This window comes from Hypanus sabinus, chromosome 14, assembly GCF_030144855.1.
Source record: "Hypanus sabinus isolate sHypSab1 chromosome 14, sHypSab1.hap1, whole genome shotgun sequence".
NCBI lineage: Eukaryota > Metazoa > Chordata > Chondrichthyes > Myliobatiformes > Dasyatidae > Hypanus > Hypanus sabinus.
This window is the reverse complement of record NC_082719.1, coordinates 1,367,235-1,391,038: the sequence shown is the minus strand read 5'-3', so window position 1 is coordinate 1,391,038 and position 23,804 is coordinate 1,367,235. Positions and strand designations below refer to the sequence as shown.

The 23,804-nt window shown below is 43.5% G+C and overlaps 1 protein-coding gene across 1 annotated transcript in view; it reads right to left on the bottom strand.

Annotated features, from left to right (window-relative positions):
- Positions 1 to 23,804, bottom strand: part of LOC132404520 (transmembrane protein 144-like) — a 311,590-nt gene that overhangs the window by 6,657 nt on the left and 281,129 nt on the right. The window contains exons 10-11 of the mRNA XM_059988685.1: positions 16,283 to 16,380; positions 5,732 to 5,785 (exon numbers count right to left, since the gene is read on the bottom strand). Coding sequence (XP_059844668.1) covers positions 5,732 to 5,785; positions 16,283 to 16,380 — 152 coding nt within the window. The remainder of the gene's footprint in view (positions 1 to 5,731; positions 5,786 to 16,282; positions 16,381 to 23,804) is intronic.

The window sequence follows — 23,804 nt, the reverse complement described above, 5'->3', positions numbered from 1 at the left end:
AGCAGCATTTCAAAGCTAAGATGTCTAACTAAGGACTTGTATTAAAGAAACAAGACTTCTGTGGAAATGGCATTCGTAATAGTGAAATACAATAGCCAACAAGCCATATTGGGATTATATGTTGACCAGCATTGTGGGGGTGTGAAAGGCTGAGACAACTACAACTTGATTGAAGATCCATCCACCATTTGCATGCCACATCCTCTGCAATAGAGTCAACTGAAAGCAAATTAAGAAGGTCACTTGATGATATCACTGAAGTGTTCAAGGGTGGCACTGGAAAACTCAAACATATCAAGGGCAAAATAGTGCAGATAAAAATGCCACACCCAAGTTTTACAAAGCTTGCACTGTTCCTTATACCATCCATGATAATGTAGTCAGTAAGCACGATCGTATAGAGTCTGAAGGAATTCTTTCCAAGGTTTCCATGGGCAACACCAGTTGTCCCAGTAGCCAAGAAGAATGGGTTTGTCAGGATCTTTGGTGATTTTATAGTCACTATTAGCCCAGTACTGAAAGTAGATCAATATCCTCTGCCTGGGATAGAAAATATCTTTGCAAAACTTTCAGCAGAGGAATACTTCACAGAGTGGCCTACCTACAGCCGGAGATGGAAGAAGAGTCCAAAGTGTTTCTCAATGAAAACACTTGCAAAGGGGTTTGTTGCTGTAATAAGGTTATTTTTTGAGTAGCATCTGCACCTGCACTCTGGCAGAAAGCTATGGACCAGATGCTGCAAGTGTTACCTGAATGACTTTATTATTGTAAGTGAGGATGACAAAGAAAATCTCCAAAATTTCAAGACAATGTTAAAAAGATTAGAAGATTATGGGCTCAGAGTATGATACAACAAGTGTGAATTCTTTAAACCAGGCATCACTTATGATGGTTATACCATCAATGCACAAGGATTACATATGTGTGCTGAGAAAGTCAAGCAGTGGAGCATGCCCAATGGACAAAGGACATGTCACAGCTGTGGTCCTTTTCAGGATTTGCCAATGACTATAACAGGTTCCTGCCAAACCTGAATAATGTACTCAACCCCTTGAACTCATTAAAACAGATTGGGAAGAAATGGCAATGAGCAAAGCAGTGTGAGGTGGCTTTTCAAAAAATGGTGACATCAGGCATTGCACTCACACATTATGATCCAGATTGTGAAGTAAAGCTTGTCTGTGGCTCATGATCTAGGTGCAGTCTTGTCACATATTATGAGCGATGGAAGTGAGCGCGCCATAGCCTTTGCATCATTCTTCCTTACTGCTACAGAGAAGAATAATGGACAGATTGATAGAGAGGCCATGATATGTACAACCTTTCAACCATTACTTGTCTGGGAGAGAGTTTACCCTGATTACAGATCATCAACCACTAGTGACCATTTTCAATCCACAGAAGAGTGTTCCACTAACGGCAACAGCACAAACGCAGAGATGGGCTCCATTTCTTGGAAGACACAGTTATAAGGCTGAATTCAAGAAGTCAGCTAATCATGGAAAACCTGATGGATTGTCCTGTTTATCCTTGGAAAAGGAAATACCTTAAAACTTACAAAAGAGAACACTCCTCTTGACGCATTCCCCTAATGCAAATTGTTTGTGCCTTTTTGGCTACTGAAATTATATTTTCATGGCATTTAGATATTGAACATTTGCAAGAAATGTTACTTTGGTTTTGCTTGCAAAAGTATTTTCTGGTTACTTCCAAATGGGGTATGGGGACACTTCTCAGCTGCAGAAACTGTAAATCTGGTCAGGATTGATGGGGAGAGGAATGGTAATAAATGGAGATCCTGGAGAAAAACCTGCTCATTTTTGCCAGGAAGTTTAAATTGGGGAGGAAGTTCATCTTTCAGCAGGGAAATGACCCAAAACGCACCGCCAGAGCAACCATGGGTGGCTTCAAATGAAGACAATTGATGTCCCTGACATCCTGACCTTAACCCAATCAAATATCCCTGGCCAGGTTGCTGCCCAACTAACCTGAGCAATGGGCAAATCTTGTGCAAAGCTAATAGAGACTTGTCCAAAGAGACAACTGGCTGTAATAGCTGTGAGAGGTGGTTCAACTAAATACTGAGCAAAGGCTTGGGGGTGGGTGGGGTGCGGTGCTGAATACTTATGAACTACTAACATTTCAGTTTTTGAGCTTTGTCAGTCCTGACGAAGGGTCTCGGCCCGAAACGTCGACAGTGCTTCTTCCTATAAATGCTGCCTGGCACTCTGCGTTCCACCAGCATTTTGTGTGTGTAACCTGAGATATTAATTCTGTTTCTCTCTGCCTGTAATGACCAGAACTGTATGCCATTCTCAGGCTGTGTTCTAACTAGTATTGCAGGCAGTGCAATAGCCCTGCTGTGCGCTACTACAGGAAAACATCCCATAGATTTTATTTAAATTCCTGCTTCCTCTAAGGATCTACGGATGGACAATCCAAAGAGGCTTATTTTATTCTGACAACTCAATATCATTTTTATTTAGTATACTGTGTTCTGCAAAGACCAGTTTGCAACAGCCACAAACAAGCAATCATCAAAATTCTGCAGGGCTGTCACATTTTGTCTTGAGCAATGGAGGACAATTAAAATAAATTGGAGGATGCAACTCCGTGATGGTGGAGTCCTGAAGACAAGGTGGAACCAATTACAGTCCTCTTTAGCCTGAAGGGTCGAGTGGATGTTCCATCTTGACGTACAGTCATAGAATCGTACAGCCCTTCAGCCCATCCTGACCATGCCCTCTCATCCCATATATCCATATCCTTTCGTTGCCTTGCAGTTATTGTATCTGATTGTCCCACTTCCTGTGGAAGGGCATTCCAGATAGCAAACAATCTCTGGTTTAAAAAAAATCCATCAGATCCCCCATAAAACTCCTTCTTCTCACCTCAAACCTTCAAGTCACAAGCCATCCCCATCTAGAAGTGTACAGCTTTTCCACTGCTGCTGGCTCCAGATTCACTCCCCCAACAGGGCAGTGAGACTGCAGCAGTTTGCCATGACTTTCACAAGTACGTTCTGGAGAAGGGCAGTAGATTGCCTGTAACGCCCAATCCGACAAAATAACTTCTTTTAATTACTGACTCACACTTCATGGGAGAAGTGTGGTGAAGGGGTCTGAGGAGGGAGATCAAATGATTATTGGGTGATTATTTAGTGGAACTCTCTTGTTCAGCTTGCAGACATGACCTCAATGCTTCCAGTTGCCTAGAACTTCAAATTTCCATCAAACCACATGCCAATCTTCCCACTTTAAGCCTCCATTACTCACAGGAACTCAGGAAAACTGAAGCTGAAATAAGTTATCAAGCCCCTCAAGCCTCCGGCACAATTTAACACGATTATGACTGATCAATACTGACCTCAGCTCCTGTGTCATTTCTTCATCACCCTCCATTCCTTGGTCTATCAAATATTTGCTCTCCGCCACTTTTAATTCTTCTCATGTTCCAGCTTCTACCAAAGCAGAGAATTCCAAAGACACACCTCCACAGGAGGGATTTTCAGTATGAAAATGACCTTTATCATTTAGTTCCATCTTCTTGTTCAAGACTCTCCCTCTGGAAGAACACTATTCCAATCACTTCAGCTTCCATCCAGGCACACTAAAATCTTCCGAATACAATGTTCAACTCAACAGCTTTAGATGCCAGGGCATCTTCAAAATTCTAATATTCATTTAACATCCAACTTTTAAGCCAAAATACTTATTCAGCATTTGCATCTTAAGATCCACCTTTTGCTTTTGTGTTGTGTTTGTTCTTTTACCCTGCATTATGACCTCTTCATATCATTCAATTTCTTATGCCACCTGTCATATGTGTAAAAACTCTATCTGAAATGTAGACGGTGCCTGATTATTCTCAGCTCTCTGCTCTACTTCAGACATAACCAGAAACTCAGGCAAAACAGCTTTATTTTACTTGCAAACATAAACGGCCACTAAGAACCTATTTTGTTATTTGCTGGTTTAATTGCCTGTCAGTAAATTCAGTGAAGTGGTGAGTGTGCGTTATTGAGGTTTAACTCAGCTGCTTTAGCAATTCTCATTGTTAGTGTATCACCCAGGTGTGGGCTATCCGTCTGTCTAGGTACCGTATCCAATGCGGACGTTGGTGACATTGGTTTTCCATTCAGATCTATCCCTCGTTCTTTGGATGACTTCATTTCCTCGATGTGTAGCCACCTGGTTGGGCTTTTGATGTACATAAGCCGAGGTCTTCCTCTAGGTTTGCTCCCCTCGATCTTTCCAGAGAGTACGAGTGTTTCCAGTTCATCATTCTGCATGATGTGTCCAAGGGATCTGAGTTGCCTTTCTCTTATCATTGGTATGAGTGATCTGACTGCTTGGGCTCTTCTGAGAACTTCTTCATTTGATGTGTGTGTGGTCCATGGTATTTTTAACATTCTCCTGTAGAACTGTAATTCAGCTGCTTCCAGTCTCTTTTCCATTGCTGGGGAAATGGTCCAGCATTCACTTCCATAAGTCAGGATAGAATAAATGTATCAGTAGTGGGTAACGATGCACTTTCCTGTTTTGAACAAACACTCGCAGATCTGTTATTGCAAAATCAGTTAAAAATTGAAGCTATGTCTATTAAGTTCATGTATTAGTAAACCACAACTGTAGCGTTGCAGTTTTCCGTGCCTACAATCATCTCTACTTTATAAAGATTTGAGTTACAGTGGAAATACCCAAATCTGCTGCCCTGAGTGTGCTGTAAAATGATCCAACACTTTAGCTTCTTTAAACATGACAGTCAGCATAAACTTTGGCTGACCAATTTTGAATTAACAAGCTGGGTCTTGCACTTGGATCCAGGAAGCTATCAGGTGCTTGTCATTCAATTATTTCATTGAGCAAAATGACACAGTGTTTATGGAAGAGAAACGGACAATTCTAGCTCATATACAGTAATATGGCCTTCAAGGTTAAATTTTTTTTATGATATCATCTCAATAAACTTCTCCCACCTTACACAATTGCACCCTCACCTGTTCATGTGCTCTCCGTGTGTTGGTGAGTTCCACAATCCTATCACCCTTGAGCAATTGCTTCTGGGTTCATTATTGAATATATTTCTACAAGACAAACATTCCTCTTCATAATTTCATCTTTTTTTAAGATAAAAGAAACCCAACTTGGCCCTTGTAACCTCCGTTCTTGTAAATCTTTTCATAGATTTCTCCAGTGTTTCCAATCTGTGAGTAACGTAGGGCCCAGGATTCCAATCAGTACTGTATATATTTAACACTGCTTCACTTTTTGCTTTCTAATATTATGAGGGGCTAATCTGACTTGTAAGAAAGAGTAATGTACCATTCAGTGTCTTCCCTTTCTTTTCACCCAGTTCTGAGACAGTGTCCCAGTCATGGGCCAGTCAGAGTAGTTGCCCTTGTCCCAGCTAGTCACAGGTGCGGCTTGGGTATGCTGATAATAGTACAGTCATGCTGCTAACGTTGCCAATGTAACCCATTGAAACAGATTGGGTTAGCTCTTTTCTTACTGGTTCATGATCCTGATCTATGCCAGCTTAGTTTCACCTCTGATGGTCACTCACTAATGGCCTGTCTGAGCTCATACCTTAGTGCAGTCCCCTACTAAACCCACAAGTTATTGCTCCGTAGAACCATGTAACAAGCCATTAATCGCCACTGCAAGAAAATGTTGTTTCTCACTTCAATAAAAGTGAGTCCATTTTTTTTGTGAAATTCAAATCAACCAACCTTTATCTCTTTAAAATAAAACACTCCCCATGTTAGCGAAATTACAGATGGACCCTGTAAAGTAGAAAGAAAAGTTAGGGTTATTTCATTAAAGAAAAATTGTGATATTACTTTTAATACTGCTTGTAAAAATAAGTTCTTCCAATCTATTTTCTTGTATGCCAGACTATGCTTGGAGTACCTCATCCCGGTGGTGCAGCTCACTGTGACAAGCATTCAGTCCATGACAACAGATGAGAAAGGTTCATTTAACTCAACAGCCATTTTTATTGCGATAAACATAAAAACAGTCTGGGCACAACGACCCGGAGAGAGAACCCACTCAGTCACATCTGGGGGGTGATTATCACACACACAGTCAGGGTGACCCACACACACACAAGCAAATAAATGTATAATCCAGGCTAAAATGTAGCAATAACTGAACTTGAACATCCCACCATAATCCCACAAATGCATTTTAATACAAGAAGAATAAATAGCACAGGGCACTAGGCCACTGGGAATGCTGGAACAGGCTGTCAGCCATGCACCCCCCCACCCCCCCCCCGCCACCAGAGCACTACACCGAGGGGTCAACCATCCCCAGCAACCCCAGAGCCCACAACAAAGTCCGAAAGTCCAGCTGCTAGCTGACGCTGCCTGTGGTGCAATGTAGCCCCTTCATAGGAGGCACTGTTTGGTGAGGTGAGAAGCAGGGCACCCGGAGTGTTTCTTCCCTCCCTCAGCCTCGCTGGGTAGATGGTGGCCGAGGGCCAGTATGGTGCCAGTCGGTCCCGATGCAGCACATCCGCCTTCTGCCCCTCAGGCAATGGCACCCAGTATACCACACTGGAGATGCAGTTCAGACCTCTCCCCGACCCTTCCAGTGGCTTCCAAGCTTGGGGTAGTAGGCCCGGCACCTTCTGAGACAGGCAAGCATCACAGCAGTGCACAAACAGCTGCATGTCCTGCCTGTACGCAGGCCAGTAGAAGCTTTTGTGCAGAAATGGCCGGCTTCCACTAGCCTGCACACTGCCGCATGGAGTCTGTCGGCTTGGTGTTTCCTGATGTCTGAGTTGTCCGTAACGTGGTACTGGAATGGGACAGTCCCGGGCCACATGGCCTGTCTCACCACACACGTGGACGGGTGGGCGATGGTGAGACCTTCCTCACAGCTCCTCCTCGGTGACAGAAGCCCAGTCTCGCAGCATGCAGGGCGGTACAGGAACACCTTGGGGGGGGGGGGGGGGCTAAAATAGCTTCAGCCTGCTCCTTAGCTAGCGATGGTGACAATGCCAGGTGAACACGCTGCCCAAGGTGCTCCAGCACCAGAACCTTTACAAAAGCGTGGAGGGCAAGCTCTTTCTGGACCACGGGAGGAAACTGGGATTAGCCATGTTGAGAACAGATATCTGCTGCTTTCTCCATACGGGGCCGCCCGCTGCCCAGATCTTCCCTGATTGCTTCTTCCAATGACCTCTGGCCGAAACACTGCTACGAGGGCCCTGTAGTCATATTGCTCATTAGGTTGAGAGGGGTCCGCAGGGAATTCCCCTCCAGCACCAGGGCAAGCTACACTACTGTATCGGTGGGACTCCACCTGTTGTGCCACGTGGCGTTTGACGTGCCAGGCAAGGCTCCGGGTGACTGGCACCATTGTATCTGAGGATCTTCAGGTGGACCTTGTTGCTTGAGTTGCTGAGGCCTGTTGGTATTCCACTTGCTCTGGCAGTGTTGGTGGTACCTGCCCTGTTGCCCGTCCTCCCGTGGCTGCAGTAACTTGGGTTCCCTGGTGCGGGCCACAAGGGAAGTAGGTGATGCCAGTGTCCCCTGAGTTGAGAAGCTTGGGGACTCTCGCCTCATCGGGGTTCTCTGGGAACTTCCCAGATCCTCCCTCTGGATTGGAGTCCCATCTTCATGAGCCCGGCCCAAGGATGTGTAGGGGAGGCCTGCAGCTAGGCCCCTTGACTTATTCCCCAGGTCCATCCAACACTGTAGTTCTTCAATCTTGCATTCAATTTCTAATCCTGCTCCTGTCACCAATGAGCCAAGCATTCGGTCCATGATGACAGACGAGGAAAGCTCATTGAACTCAACAGCCATTTTAATTGTAGCAAGCATAATAAAACAGACCGGGCATTATGACCTGGGGAGAGAATCCACTCAGTCACATACGGATGGGGAGGTAATTATCGCACACCCCGGTCACAGTCAGGGCAACCCACACACACACAGGCTAAAATGTAACAATAAATGAACTTCACACAAAAGTATTTTAACATAAGAACTATAAATAGCACAGGTTGCCAGGAATGCTGGGGTAGGCTGTCAACCACACGCACCTCCCCCCCACCCCCGGAGCACTACAATATTAAATACAACATTTTACAATTCAAATTGGCGCTACACTTTATAATCCTTGCACTCCTAATATGTCATTTGACCTAGGGTGCATTGAAATAACCATAATGCTGAAAAACAATGGAAGTACTGAAAATCTTGATCCATCAGAAAATCCTGAAGATTTCAGCAGTCAGGAATATCATCGAAAAGAGGGACAGCAATAACCTTTCTGGCCAATGAAGCTGTCAGAGCTACCTGAGTTGACAGATTCCAGTTCTATCTAGTGTTATTGGTATTCTTGTTCTTGTTATTCTCACTTGTTCCACAAGGTGTCAGGGCAACCTCTCAAACAACAGGACTCAAGCGTGCAATCCGCAAGTCAGACTGAACTTCACTCAATGAGCAAAGGTTTAAGAAAAACACAGCCCCTCTACCAGATAACTTGCAATGCTACAGTACATCTGCCATTGAACATTTTGTACTATTGCAATGAACTGTTTCTGATACTTGAATATAACAGGAAACAGAAAATATGACGGGTGCTAATAATTATTATTTCCTAGTAGCAAAGGTTGTTTTCAGAGCGGAACAGGATCTGAGGGTGAACCAGGCTGTTAACCACAATATCCTTCCTAGGTCCAACATCTGCTTTATCCCCACAACAAACCTACAGCTTTCCAAGATCTCCACAATCAGGCCTCTTGCACAGCCCCAGATAATAATTGGCCCATTATTAGCCTGATTTCTGGAAATCATGCCTTAAATAGGCTTGCTTCTCTCTTTCTCCATTTAAAGAGTCTCGAAACTGAAATCTTGGATTGGGCTTCTGGACACATCCAAACACCTCCACGTTTCTCTCTCTCTGTAGACTAACACTCCCACTGGCTATTTTACGTATTAAATACATACCGAATAAAAGCAACTCTTTGTTATATTGTGAGTTTGTGAAGATTTCCTGCCGAGTTATATGAACCTGCCCAGTAGCAGAAGCTTCTGACTATTCACCACGATGTTTGGGTCAGTGTTTGATGAAGATTGGCGCATTTCTGTCTTTTTTGTGTGAATTGTGAGGCCACAGTGACAGTAGACGCTGGCAAAATTGTCCGGTCTCTCCTCTGAGCTGGCACTGGGTGCCCAGTCATCTGCAAAGAAGTGTTATCTCATACGTTGATTCCTGCTGAGAATCCATCCTAGATTAAGAAGAGCGCCAGTAGTTCTGTATTCAAGTTTGATTAAATCTTCTTTATCTGGGTAGGCATCAGACTATATTACAGTGAACATTATACCCAATAGTGCATGGGCAAGCACGTCATCTTGATTCCTATCACAGGTGTCTGGGAATGGGATTGAAGGCTCCCCATCCGTGACTCTGGCCTTACCTCACCTGGAGCCTCACCTGGAGCTCCAGGTGAGGTAAGGCCAGGTAAGCTCCTTTAATTAATCTAATTAGATTAGGAGTAGGTAATGGAGGCAGCAGTTAGGGCAGTTGAGTGCTCCGTTTGCAGTACATGGGAAGTCAGGGTGAGCACAGCTGTCCCTGATGACTACACCTGCAAAAGGTGCATCCAGCTGCAGCTCCTGACAAACCGAGTTAGGGAACTGGAGCCGGAGCTGGATGAACTTTGGAACATTTGGGAGGCAGAGGCAGAAATAAATAGGATTTACAGGGAGATAGTCACCTCTAAGAGTCAGGAGACAGGTAGTTGGGTGACTGTCAGGAGAGGGAAGGGGAACAGACAGGAAGAGCAGAGCACCCCTGTGGCCGTTCCCATCAACAATAAGTATACCGTTTTGGATACTGTTGGTGGGAACGACCTACCAGGGACAAGTTGCAGTGGTTGCGTCTCTGGCACCGAGACTGGACCCTCAGCTCAGAAGGGAAGGAGGGAAAAGAGGAGAGCAGTAGTGATAGAGGATTCGATAGTTAGGGGGACAGATAGGAGGTTCTGTGGAAGAGATCGAGAATCCCGGATGGTCTGTTGCCTCCCTGGTGCCAGGGTCCGCGATATCTCGGATTGGTGGAAGAGATCGAGAATCCCGGATGGTCTGTTGCCTCCCTGGTGCCAGGGTCCGCGATATCTCGGATTGAACTCTCAGTATTCTCAAGAGGTAGGGTGAGCAGCCAGATGTCGTGGTCCATGTAGGGACCAATGACATGGGTAGGAAGAGTGAGGAGGTCCTGAAATGTGAGTTTAGGGAGCTAGGTGCCAAGTTAAAGGACAGGATCTCCAGGATAGCAATCTCAGGATTGCTACCAGTGCCACGTGCAGGTGGGTTTAGAAATAGTAAGATAGTGCAGATCAACACATGGCTGAAGACACGGTGCAGGAGGGAGGGCTTCAGATTTATAGATAATTGGGCAGTTTTCCAGGGAAGGTGGGACCTGTTCCGGCAGGATGGTTTACATCTGAACGGAGAGGGACAAATATTCTTGCAGGTAGGTTTGCTAGAGAGGCTCCAGTGGATTTCAACTAGATATGAGGGGGGAGGGGAACCAGTGTAGGAACAGATGTATGGGAGAAGGAAGAAAAAGAAGACAGTGAAGTTCTTTGTACCGTTAGAGATAAACAGAGAGGAAGAGGTGGAGAATTTCTTAAATGAATTTATTTTAATGCTAGAAGCATTGTAAGAAAGGTGGATGAGCTTACAGCATGGATTGATACCTGGAAATACGATGCTGTAGCTATTAGTGAAACATGGTAGCAGGAGGGGTGAGATTGGCAACTAAATATTCCTGGATTTTGTTGCTTCAGGTGTGATAGAATCGGAGGGACTAGAGAGGGAAGTGTTGCATGGCTAGTCAGAGAAAATATTACAGCGGTGCTCTGGCAGGAGAGATTAGAGGGCTCATCTAGGGAGGCTATTTGGGTGGAATTGAGGAATGGGAGAGGCGTAGTAACACTTATAGGGGTGTATTATAGGCCACCTAATGGGGAGCGAGAACTGGAAGAGCAAATTTGCAAGGAGAAAGCAGATATTTGTAGTAAGCACAGGCTTATGATTGTGGGAGATTATAACTTTCCACACATAGACTGGGAAGCCCATACTGTAAAAGGGATAGATGGTTTGGAGTTTGTAAAATGTGTGCAGGATAGTTTTTTGCAGCAATACATAGAGGTACCAACTAGAGAAGGGGCAGTGTTGGATCTTCTGTTAGGGAATGAAATAGGTCAGGTGACAGAGGCATGTGTTGGGGAGCACTTCCAGTCCAGTGATCACAATACCATTAGTTTCAATATAATTATGGAGGAGGATAGGACTGGACCCAGGGTTGAGATTTTTGATTGGAGAAAGGCTAACTTTGAGGAGATGCGAAAGGAATTAGAAGGAATGGATTGGGACAATTTGTTTTATGGGAAGGATGTAATAGAGAAATGGCAGTCATTTAAGGGTGAAATTTTGAGGGTACAGAATCTTTATGTTCCTGTTAGGTTGAAAGCAAAGGTTAAAAGTTTGAGAGAGCCACGATTTTCAAGGGATATTGGAAACTTGGTTAGGAAAAAGAGAGATATCTACAATAAATATAGGCAACATGGAGTAAATGAGGTACTCAAGGAATATAAAGAATGTAAGAAGAATCTTAAAGAAGTTAAAAAAGCTAAAAAAAGATACAAGGTTGCTTTGGCAAGCAAGGTGAAAATAAATCCAAAGGGTTTCTACAGTTATATTAATAGCAAAAGGATAGTGAGGGATAAAATTGGTCCCTTAGAGAATCAGAGTGGACAACTATGTGTGGAGCCGAAAGAGATGGGGGAGATTTTGAACTATTTCTTTTCTTCAGTATTTACTAAGGAGAAGGATATTGAATTGTGTAAGGTAAGGGAAACAAGTAGGGAAGTTATGGAAACTATGATGATTAAAGAGGAGGAAGTACTGGTGCTTTTAAGGAATATAAAAGTAGATAAATCTCCAGGTCCTGACAGGATATTCCCTTGGACATTGAGGGAGGTTAGTGTAGAAATAGCAGGCTCTCTGACAGAAATATTTCTAATGTCATTAGAAACAGGGATGGTACAGGGATGGTGTTTTGCTCATGTGGTTCCAGTGTTTAAAAAGGGTTCTAAGAGTAATCCTAGCAATTATAGGCCTGTCAGTTTGATGTCAATGGTGGGTAAATTAATGGAAAGTATTCTTAGAGATGGTATATATAATTATCTGGATAGACAGGGTCTGATTAGGAACAGTCAACATGGATTTGTGCGTGGAAGGTCATGTTTGACTAATCTTATTGAACTTTTTGAAGAGGTTACGAGGAAAGTTGACGAGGGTAAAGCAGCGGATGTTGTCTATATGGACTTCAGTAAGGCCTTTGACAAGGTTCCACATGGAAGGCTAATTAGGAAGGTTCAATTGTTAGGTATTAATATTGAAGTAGTAAAATGGATTCAACAGTGACTTGATGGGAGATGCTAGAGTAGTGGTGGATAACTGTTTGGCAGGTTGGAGGCCGGTGACTAGCGGTGTGCCTCAGAGATCTGTACTGGGTCCAATGTTGTTTGTCATTTACATTAATGAGCAGGATGATGAGGTGGTAAATTGGATTAGTAAGTATGCAGATGACACTAAGATAGGTGGCATTGTGGATAATGAAGTAGGTTTTCAAAGCTTGCAGAGAGATTTAGGCCAGTTAGAAGAGTGGACTGAGTGATGGCAGATGGAGTTTAATGCTGATAAGTGTGAGGTGCTACATTTTGGTAGGAATAATCCAAATAGGACATACATGGTAAATGGTAGGGCATTGAGGAATGCAGTAGAACAGAGTGATCTAGGAATAATGGTACATAGTTCCCTGAAGGTGGAATCTCATGTGGATAGGGTGGTGAAGAAAGCTTTTGGTATGTTGTCCTTTACAAATCAGAGCATTGAGTATAGGAGTTGGGATGTAATGTTAAAATTGTACAATTGTTAAGGACGAATTTGGAGTATTGTGTACAGTTCTGGTCACCGAATTATAGGAAAGATGTCAACAAAATAGAGAGATTTACTAGAATGTTACCTGGGTTTCAGCACCTAAGTTACAGGGTAAGAGTAAACGTTAGGTCTTTATTCTTTGGAGCGTAGACGGTTGAGGTGGCACTTGATAGAGGTATTTAAAATTATGAGGGGGATAGATAGAGTTGACGTGGATAGGCTTTTTCCATAGAGAGTAGAGGAGATTCAAACAAGAGGACATGAGTTGAGACTTAGGGGGCAAAAATTTAAGGGTAACACGAGGGGGAATTTCTTTACTCAGAGTGGTAGCTGTGTGGAATGGGCTTCCAGTAGAAGTAGTAGAGGCAGGTTTAGTATTGTCATTTAAAGTAAAATTGGATAGGTATATGGACAGGAAAGGAATGAAGGGTTATGGGCTGAGTGCGGGCCAGTGGGACTAGGTGAGTGTAAGCATTCAGCACGGACTAGAAGGGCCGAGATGGCCTGTTTCCGTGCTGTAATTGTTATATGGTTATATATGGCCATTGCATCACCATGAAGTCACTGAACAATTGTGATGAACATTACTTTATATGGTTATATATGGCCATTACATCTCCATGGAGTCACTGAACAATTGTGATGAACATTTTGGGCATCCTTCATTTTCCATGAGTTTCTGTGGGCCCTTGTGACAAACGGGAAGGGAAGCTTTAGTAGGGTTAAACAAGTTGTTGTTTGTCCTTGGCATTTCTTTTCAGAATCAGAACTATTCTAGGCCGTGGCAATTTTGAGGCTGTAAGTAAATACAGCAAAAAGAGCAGCACCAAAAGGGACCCAGTAGTTAATCTCCCATCATAGGCTAAGTCAGTCCATTTGCTCAAATCCTACTGATCAGATCAAAAGGAGGAGAGTGATTTTGTTTTGTACAAGAACCAACACTACTTGTCCTTAAAGCTGCATCATTTGTTTTTTTAAAGTAAATTGAAAGAAATATAGTGCAACTCTGCACAAAGCTAGAAGTATATGTCTTACTGTACAAGTGGTTTGGGTGTGGAAGAAGAAAGAAACAACTGTTCAGGATTAGCCAGGTTTCCCTGGCAACTTGGAATATTTAACAAAGCATTCGATTTGGTTACAGCCTTTGAGGAGAGGATGGAGATGTTTCTCCTGCTCAGTAAAGCTTTGAAGCCAGAGCAACACAAAGCGTGACAGGAACTTCGCAGCCCAACGTACATCTCTAGTGGAAAATGGCAAGTTGATGTTTCAAGTCAAGACCCTCCATCTGTTAATCATCTGAAGGGATTCAACCAGAAGTGTTAACCTTCATCTGCAGATGCTGCCTGACCCAAGATACTCGTGAGTAGCTCCAGCTTTCAGCATCTGCAGTCTCAACGTTATGAAGCTGGACTCGCACAGAAACGGCTGGATGTTGAATACAGCAGTGAAAGAAACAAACATTAATCATTATGATTAGCTTTGAAATGTAATACATGTCTGCCAATTTAGCTACTTTTCTGGAAACTACTGATAACTCAATTACAGTATTATAAACTTTGGAAAATTATTTCAACCTCAGCCATATAAGAGATTTGAAGTTTATGTCCAAAAGCAGGAAGAAAGCATTAGTGCTCAAATAGATGTTCTCAAAGATCTAACATGATTTTATAATTTTGGGAAGCTTTTGGAGTGAGCACCCAGGGGACAGGTCTGTTGTTAGTTCAACGGAGTGGTCTTCAAGCTCTTTTCAGATGATACACTTTATTCAAGCGGTTTGCCCATAGACATTTGAAAGTGATAGCAAGCTTACTGGTCCTCAAAACGCTGCGTAGATAAGGAATCAGAGATGGTAACCCATTTTTAACAGCTCATGACCTATCAGAAAACTGAGAGGTTTAAAGATGCAACAGAAACCACTGGATTTTATGTGCAGCTTTGAAGTTTCCATGGACATGGCAGTTTGGAACATAAGGGAATACAGTCGGTACCAGGTGCAACATTACAGATAATTGAACAACATCTCCTGAAGAATTGATCAAGAAACAATGACTGAGTCTTGTGACTGCAATAACATTTAGAGACTCGCTGACAATTGTCCTTCACCTACTCCTTCAAATTCTAATCACTGTGCAGGTCAGAACTCGGGACAGTAGCTTTTAAAAAAATGGGAGTCAAAACAACAGGACCATGGTATTAAATGCAACCTCAATACAGAGAGAGTTAGATTCCCATAAAAATCCAACATTACGAAAACCGGGCAACAATTACAACGACTGTGGACGGAGCAGGGTTAACCGTGAATAGCGTCTAGGCTGTGAGATAGACTGATAAGTCTGCGGGCCGCCTGATTCCGGGGAACAATACAAACGACAGGTAGTTTGTTCACTGGATTGAGGCAATACAAGAGGACAGCTCAGCATGACCACTGGAATAAGTAGGGTAGCCAACAATTCCTGGTCTCACTGGCATACATGCGAGTGTGTACATATAGCAAAGACACAAGTGCACTGCACACACCCTTTGATCCAGAAAAAACAATAGTCCCAAAAGACCAACCTTTTAACCTACCCTAAGATCAATCTAGCCCTTCCCTCATGTATAGCCCTTCATTTTTCTATCAACCTTGTGCCCAAGAGTTCCCTAAATGCCCTAGTGTATCTGTCTTTGCCACCACCCCTGGCAGGACGTTCCACTCTGTGTAAAAAACCCTTGCAGGTAGTGGTTAGCACAATGCTTCAAGGTACAAGCAACATGATGCTTGTCATAGAGTATCTACATGCCAGTAGGCCAGAGAGTGAACAGATGCCAGACAATGTGTCTGGAACACCAGCATTTCCTGCTGAAACCACAAATCCTCTCCTGCAGACATCAGTTTTGATTTATGTACTGTAGCTTTCTCCACTTCTTTGTCTTTTTGTTTAATTTGATCAGCAAGCATGGGGACTATTGCTTTTACTGCTTGACTCTCTCTCTGTTCTTTCAAACTTTGCATTATTGCCAACTTATCTACAAATTCCTTGTGCCTCTGAACATGATAACTCCCTTGAAGCTTAATCCATTCTTATCAGCTCCTTAAATGCAACGTTCAGTCAGCTGAGCCCACCCTATCAGAAATACTTCCTGCGTTCTACCCATCCATCTACCATCTCTGCAACCTAAACCTGACTTGCTTTCTGTCTTCCCCAGTTTTGATCAGCGGCCTTTGAACTTGAAACATTAACTATTTCTTTTTCCACAGATGCCGCCTAACCTACTGAGTGTTTGCAGCATTCACTGTTTTTATTATCAATATGAGCAGTCCTTTATGATACTTACGGCAGTAATAAGAGGAAATGTGATGACTGCGCCAAGGTAGTAGTTTGCCAGAAACCAAGCACTGTTTGCAATTCCCCACAGCAATCCTGAGAAGAAAGCTAGGAAAAAAGGAATGGAGAATTATTAAGTGTTAGCATCTGTAAAAGTACTGTTAGGGAAATTAATCAGTAAGTGTTAGCAGCTCGTGATTTATCTTAAGGAGCTGATTATTGATTTTAGTAGGAGGAAACCATGAGCCAGTCCTCATTGGAGGATCAGAGGTGGAGAAGATCAGCAACTTTAAATTCCTCCATGTTATCACTTCAGAGTACCTGGTCCTGGGCCCAGCACAAAGAAAGCACAGCAGCACCTCTACTTCTTTAGGAATTTGTGAAGATTCGGTATGACATCTGAAACTCTGATAAACTTCTATAGATGTGTGGTGGAGAGTATATTGACTAGCCACATCACCACCTAGTATGGAAACACCAATGCCCTTGAATGGAAAATCCTACAAAAAGTAGTGTTCATCATGAGTAAAGCCCTCCCAACCACTGAGAACATCCACATGAAGCATTGTCATGGGAAGGCAGCACCAGTCATCAAGGACCTCACTATCCAGGTCATGCTGCCATCAAGAAGGTACAGGAGCCTCAGGACTCACACCACCAGGTCCAGGAACAGTTATTACCCCTCAACCATCAGGCTCTTAAACCAGAGGGGATAACTTCAGTCAACTTTTCTTGCCCCATCACTGAACTTGTTCCCACAACACATGGACTCTCTTTCAAGGACTCTTCATCTCATGTTCTAAATATTTATTGCTTACTTATTTGTATTTATTTATTTATTTATCTTTGTATACGCACAGTTTTGTTGAATTTTGCAAACTGGTTAAACACCTAAACTGGTGTGGTTGTTTCATTGACTTTAATCTGTTTACTATTCTATTATGGATTCATTGAGTATGCCACAAGAAATTGAATCTCAGGGTTGTATATGGTGTCACATATGTACTTAAATAATAAAATTCCTTTGAACTTTTTTGAACTTTTCCAGGAGTATTCAACAATAATTAAGCTCTCATTAGATCATCAAAAAGTGCAATGGATCAGATATACAAACCCTGCTTCATGCTAGCCAAATCAGGTTGTTATTGCACCAAACACCCAAACAGTACTGAATCCTCTGAGAATGTGGCTTTGGGTCTGGAAGATTAAAAGCAATCCAAGCTGTCTATCAGTTTCCAGAGAAGCACAGTAGGAAATAAATACAGTGAAAAGTTTGGCTTCTGTCACTGCTTGAAGAAGCAAGTTCCAAACTGCATTGAACCACCTAATTCACTTAAAAAAATACAGCCAGCATAAAGTCTAGGTGGTTACGAGAATCATCAATCTAATGTGCCATCAAGTTTCTGTCAATTAAATCTTAATTTCAAAATTTTCTGGAATAAGCTTTTAACTGATTGTTATTGAAATGGATGCGGAAAGTCTTTGACTTCATGGTCGTTCAAGGATGAAGACCTCTTCATTACACATGCAGTTGTTAGCTTCTTCATTGCCTTTCTAAACATCTGAGCCTTATTTAGATAACTTTTTTGCAAATAACAACTTCCTGGTGAAATGTTAATTTTCATATTCAGCAGTTTGAAGTTATGTTCCCTGGTCCACAAATGGCAATTGAGTCCTGTGTAATTTTTAGGAACATCCCTTTACATTCTCTTTACTGTCATTAATCCTAATTTATGATCAATTCATTTCCTCATTATCTGGCTAAAAACACATGTCTGTCTGTGTCTGCCTAAGCTTTTCACATAAGTCAGTCCCCGGATGTTGTGGCTGAAGGTCAGGGATCTTCCAGCAGGTGAGAAACACACGAGACTCTGCAGAGGTAGGAGGTACCGAGCAACACACAAAAGCAAGAGAAAGTCTGCAGGCACTGGAAATCCAAGCAACACACACAAAACACTGGAGGAACTCAGCAGACACGGCAGCATCTATGGAAAAGAGACAACAGTCGACGTTTCCAGCCGAGCCTCTCCATCAGAACTGGAAAAAGGGATGAGAAGTCAGAGTGAGAAGGCGAGGGAGGGGAGGAGGAAGTACAAGGTGGTTGGTGAAATCCGGAGGGGGAGGGGTGAAGTAAAGAGCTGGGAAGTAGATTGGTGAAATAGATAAAGGGCTGGAGAAGGGGGAATCTGATCGGAGAGGACAGAAGGCTACGGATGAAAGGGAAGCGGGAGGAGAACCAGAGGGGGGTGATGACCAGGAAAGGAGATTAGGTCAGAGAGGGAAATGGGACTGGGGAATGGTGAATAACAGGGGTGGGGGGCGGTTACCAGAAGTTCGAGAAATTGATGTTGAATACACAAAAGCTACTGGGTGACCTCAGCAGGTCAGGCAGCGTCTGTGGCAGGGATCAAACAGCTATTGTTTCATGCTGAGGCCCTTCATCAGGACTGGAAAAGAAAGGGGAAGAAGCCAAAATGAGAAGATGGGGCAAGGGGAAGGAAGACAAGCAAGGAATGTGATAGGTGAAATCAGGTGAGCGGGAAATACCAGGGGATGGGGAGGGGGGAATGAAATGATAGGCAGAAAAGACAATGGGCTGGAGAAGAAGGAATCTCATACGAGAGGAGAGTGGACCATGGAGAAAGGGGTACCTGAAGGAGGTGATGGGCAGGTAAGGAAAAGAGAAAGGTAAGAGCGGACCCAGAATGGGGAATGGAAAAGGAGAAGTGGGGTGGTGTTGGGGAGAAATTACTGGAAGTTAGCAAAAGCCATGTTCATGTTGTCAGGTTGGAAGCTACCTAGATGGAAAATGAGATGTTTTCCCTCCAACCTGAAAGTGGCATAATTGTGGCAGTAGAGGCATTGTCTGACATATTGGAATGGGAAGTAAAATAAAATAGGCTGCAAGCAGAAAATCCCACCACTTGTGGCAGACAGAGCAAACAGGTTCAGTATATGTTCCAGCATGTCTCCAACGCCTCAAAACTCCGCACTGTTTTCTCCACGCAAATTCTTTATGAGGCTTCAAATTATACTTTGGAATTTATAACCGATACAACTGTGCCAACACATAAAGTGGACTGAAATTGAAAATGAAGAAGCCCAAGGCATGAACGGGATATTGAAGTTTGATTGTGACTCTATTGTAGAGGTATTTGACTGTTTGGATTTAATAACGTTATTGCTTAATGTTTGTATTGGCAAAAATCAGAATAAGAATCAGATTTATTATCTGCTTTGTGATGCCGTGAAATTTGTTGGTTTGCACCAGCAGTAGTGTGCGAAGACATCAAATTGGCTAAAAAAGTACAACATAAATGCTGCAAAAATAAGAATACTGAGGTAATGTTCACAGACCATTCAGAAATCCGATGGTGGAGGGGAATAAGCTGTTTCTGACTCATTGAGTGTTCCTGCACCTCCATCTTGATGGTAATAGTGAGAAGAGAGGCATATCCCAGATGGTGAAGGTTCTTAGTGATGAATAGCACCTTCTTGAGGCATCACCTTTTGATGTTGTCCTTGATGGTGGGGAGCATTGTGCCCACGATGGAGCTAAATGAGTCTCCAACCCTCTGCAACCTCTTGCAATCCTATACATTGGCACCTCCATACTAAGCTCTAAGGCAACCAGTCAGAACGCTCCACACCAAACATCTGTAGAAACTTGTAAAAGTTTTACTGCTAATTTTGTAGCATATTTCATTTAATGGTTTTCTGTAGAAGCTGGTAGGGTTTGGGTTACCATTAAAGATAAGAGTTGTGATGCTCAGCTTAGGAATGTGTGTCATCCAATCAGGATGGCAGAATTGGGAGAAGGTTCTAGAGAACACTGTGTGGAGAGGTTTTTGTGATGGACTCTGCGGTGGGTCAAGGTCTTTTACAGCGGGAGATGGAAAGAGAAGAATCTCAAGAGAACCAGCCATAGGATTTGATCCAACAGGAATGTGCAATTTGATGGAGTCCAAGAGGAGAATTTCTACCGGTGATCAGTAAATAGGAGTTAGTGCAGTGAGTACATCAGGCACGGCTTTTGGAAGATTTGAGTTCCAACTTTATACACATTTGACTGTTTTAATTATAGTGGGAACTTTTGTTTTTTTCCTTTATTTTTCTTCTTTCTTCTTTAATAATGGTTTAGTTAAATAAGTATATTTTCTTTACAATTGTATGCAGTGTATTATCTGTTATTTCTTGCCAATGCCAAATAGCATGGGGGCAGTAGTTACACAGTATTTACACAGATCGGGTTTGGGTGGGTGAGGCATCGCAACTTCCCTGTTTTGGTGGGATCCAAGTCAAATCAACCCTAGACCCTAGACGTATGGAGTTTGGAGTCTGAGAAAGGTGGTTTTCTCACCACTGAGTCCAGTGGCTGTTACTGATGGGCTAATGAACTGCATCTCCAGAGATGCCAGGTAAAAAGGGGCTTCATTGTGGGGGCTCATCCGGGACTGGAGTCTCTGTATACTGTGTAATTGCTCAAAGAATTGATTAAGTGGTTTGTGTGTTTAAGCGTGTTAAACTATTGTCCAGGAAAGTGATTAGGATATGTGGTTATGGACACTGCAGGGATTAAGTGTTGATGCAATTCAAAGAGATTGCTCGTAACTAAAGCTTGTGTTCTGAGTGGGGTGGATATTGCAGCCCAGATGAATCGTTGTTTATGGTTTTAAGTAATGTTAAAGTTTTAAGGAAAGTTACGATCATGGAATTGCAGTTTGACCAAATGGCGGACAAAGATGTCATTTTAGTTCAGACTGACAATGACATGAGAGGAGTGGATCTGCCTGTTACAATTGGGGTACCTGGAGAAGCAGAGCAATGGGAAATCCAGACTTTCAGAGAAGATGGAAGTGTAGGCAAGGGTGCTGATTTGGAAGCCAAGTTTCCTATAGCTGAGGGTGGAGACTTTAAAGACAAGTTGCTCTCATTTCTGCGGAGTGACAGGAAGCAGTTGTCTGTTGTGGAGAGACTAATGAGTCCTTCAGCGAGGGGTGAAAATTTTGAGTTGGTATTGGCAATTATGTCACTGATGGATAAACTGTAAAGTGCACTGACACACAGTCAAGGTTATCGTAGGCTGAGCATGTTCTCGGGTGTGATGCCCACCCCGAGGGGAAGGAGGAGTATGAGACTTGGGTGGAGCAGATATCTCAGATGCTGGATGAATGGCAGTGCTCTGATAATGTGAAGGGACAGCGAATGGTAGAATATCTAAAAGGCCCGGCTGCTAAAGTAGTGAGGTCCTTGAAGGCAGAGAAACCACTTCCCACTTCCGCAGGCTACATGCAAGTGCTAGAAAGCATGGTTGGCATGCTGGGGAGCCCAATAGAGATCATGATGGAGTTTGGGTGCATGTTCCAGGAGAAAGGGGCGAAACTTCCTGCCTACATTTTTCAGCTACAGCGACAGCACAAAGGGGCCATTCATCCGGCTGAGGCAAATTAATTAAAAGGATGGACCACATGGCAAAGGGTACACAGTCATGAGACGTGATTGCTTTAATCCTCTGAATATCTCATAGGATGCACTCTCTCCCTCATTTGGTGAGCTGATCAGAGAAGTAAGAGAGGAGGAAAATGCGATGGAGGAGTAGGAGGCTACTTTTCAAAGGGTCATGGAGAAGACTGCTGGGGACATGAGCTTGCTTAAGGTACTGGTGTACCTGGATGATCCCATAGTGCTCGGGTCCACCCTGGAACACCCTGAGAAAAAGCTACTGAAGGTGTTAGACTGCCTGGAAGCTGAAGGGTTAAAACTGTCACTGGACAAGTGCCAGTTCTGCAAGACAACTGTCAACCATGTTGGACACAGAGTCTCATAGGATGGGGTAGCTACAGATCTGTCTTTGATAGAGGAAGGGACAACATGGCCAAGGCCCATGAATGTGAGAGCCCTGCGATCATTCCTTCTATTCTGTGGGTCCTACCAGGGGTTCATGAAGGACTACACTGCAAGTAAGCCATCACTGCCCTTTGAATCAGCTTCTGTGCCGTTACCCTTCCTTGAGGAAGAAAGGAAGGACGATAAAAGGAAAGGATGGTAAAGCTTATCTTAGCCCTTCAAGCCTTTTGGAGCAAGATGGGATGCGAAATGTGAAGAGGTCTTCCAGTTGCTGAAGGAACTGCTGATGAAAGCATCTGTGTTGGCCTTTGCAAACGTCCATTTGCTGCAAACAGACACCAGCCAAGAGGGTTTATATCACGATCAGGGAACACGGTTGAAATCTGGCATTTTTGTCTGCTGGAGTCCATCACCCTCTGAGCAAAACTATCTCATGCACAAGTTGAAATGGGCTGTGGTAGATAAGTTAAATGGTTATCTACATGGTGCCAAGTTCTAGGTGAGGACTGACGAGAATCCACTGACTTCTATCCTGAGCTTGGCAAAACTGAATGCCACAGGTCATTATGGCTGGTGGCATTGCCTGCTTATGACTTCAGCCTGAAGTATAGGCCAGGAGCTGAACATTGATGTGGATGCTTTTATGTGAAGGGCCAGAAATGAACGGATAAGGGGAGAGCGTTCCTGCATCCGGAGTAAAAGCAATGTGCCCAGTCTTCTGCCATTGGGAAATCAGAGGCAAGGCCAGGGCAGGATAGAGCTTTGGATTAGTTGGGAGCTTCTGATTGCACCATTCCACAAGCTTACTGCAACTTGACCACTCTGAATATGAAGCAGTAGCTGCCTGCATTGAGTTCTGGGGAAGTGGTGGCCGCACAGTGAGATGACACTTAGAAACACAGAAACATAGAAAACCTACAGCACAATTCAGGCCTTTTGGCCCACAATGCTGTGCCAAACATGTACTTACTTTAGAAATTGCCTAGGGTTATCAATAGCCCCCTAATTTTCTGAACTCCATGTACCAGAAGTCTCTTAAAAGACCCTATCGTATCCGCCTCCACCACCATCGCTGGCAGCCCATTCCATGCACTCACCACTCTCTGTGTAAAAAACTCACCCTTGACTTCTCCTCTGTACCTACTTCCAAGCACCTTAAAGCTGTGCCCCCTCATGCTAGCCATTTCAGCCCTGGGAAAAAGCCTCTGACTATCCACATGATCAATGCCTCTCATCATCTTATACACCTCTAACAGGTCACCTCTCATCCACCATCGCTTCAAGGAGAAAAGGCCAAGTTCACTCAACCTATTCTCATAAGGCATGCTCCCCAATTCAGGCAACATCCTTGTAAATCTCTGCACCCTTTCTATAGTTTCCACATCCTTCCTGTAGTGAGGTGACCAGAACTGAGTACAGTACTCCAAGTGTGGTCTGACCAGTGTCTTATATAGCTGTAACATTATCTCTCAGCTCTTAAACTCAATCCCACAGTTGATAAAGACCAATGCACTGTATGCCTTCTTAACCCCAGAGACAACATGCACAGCAGCTTTGAGTGACCAAGAATGTTCCTGGTTCTCTTTCACTTCTTTCAAGAGAAGCAACGCATCATCAGTAGACAAAAGCAGGAGCTGTATTTCCGCGAACATTGGGGTATTTTTTTTCTCATGAAGATTTTAGTG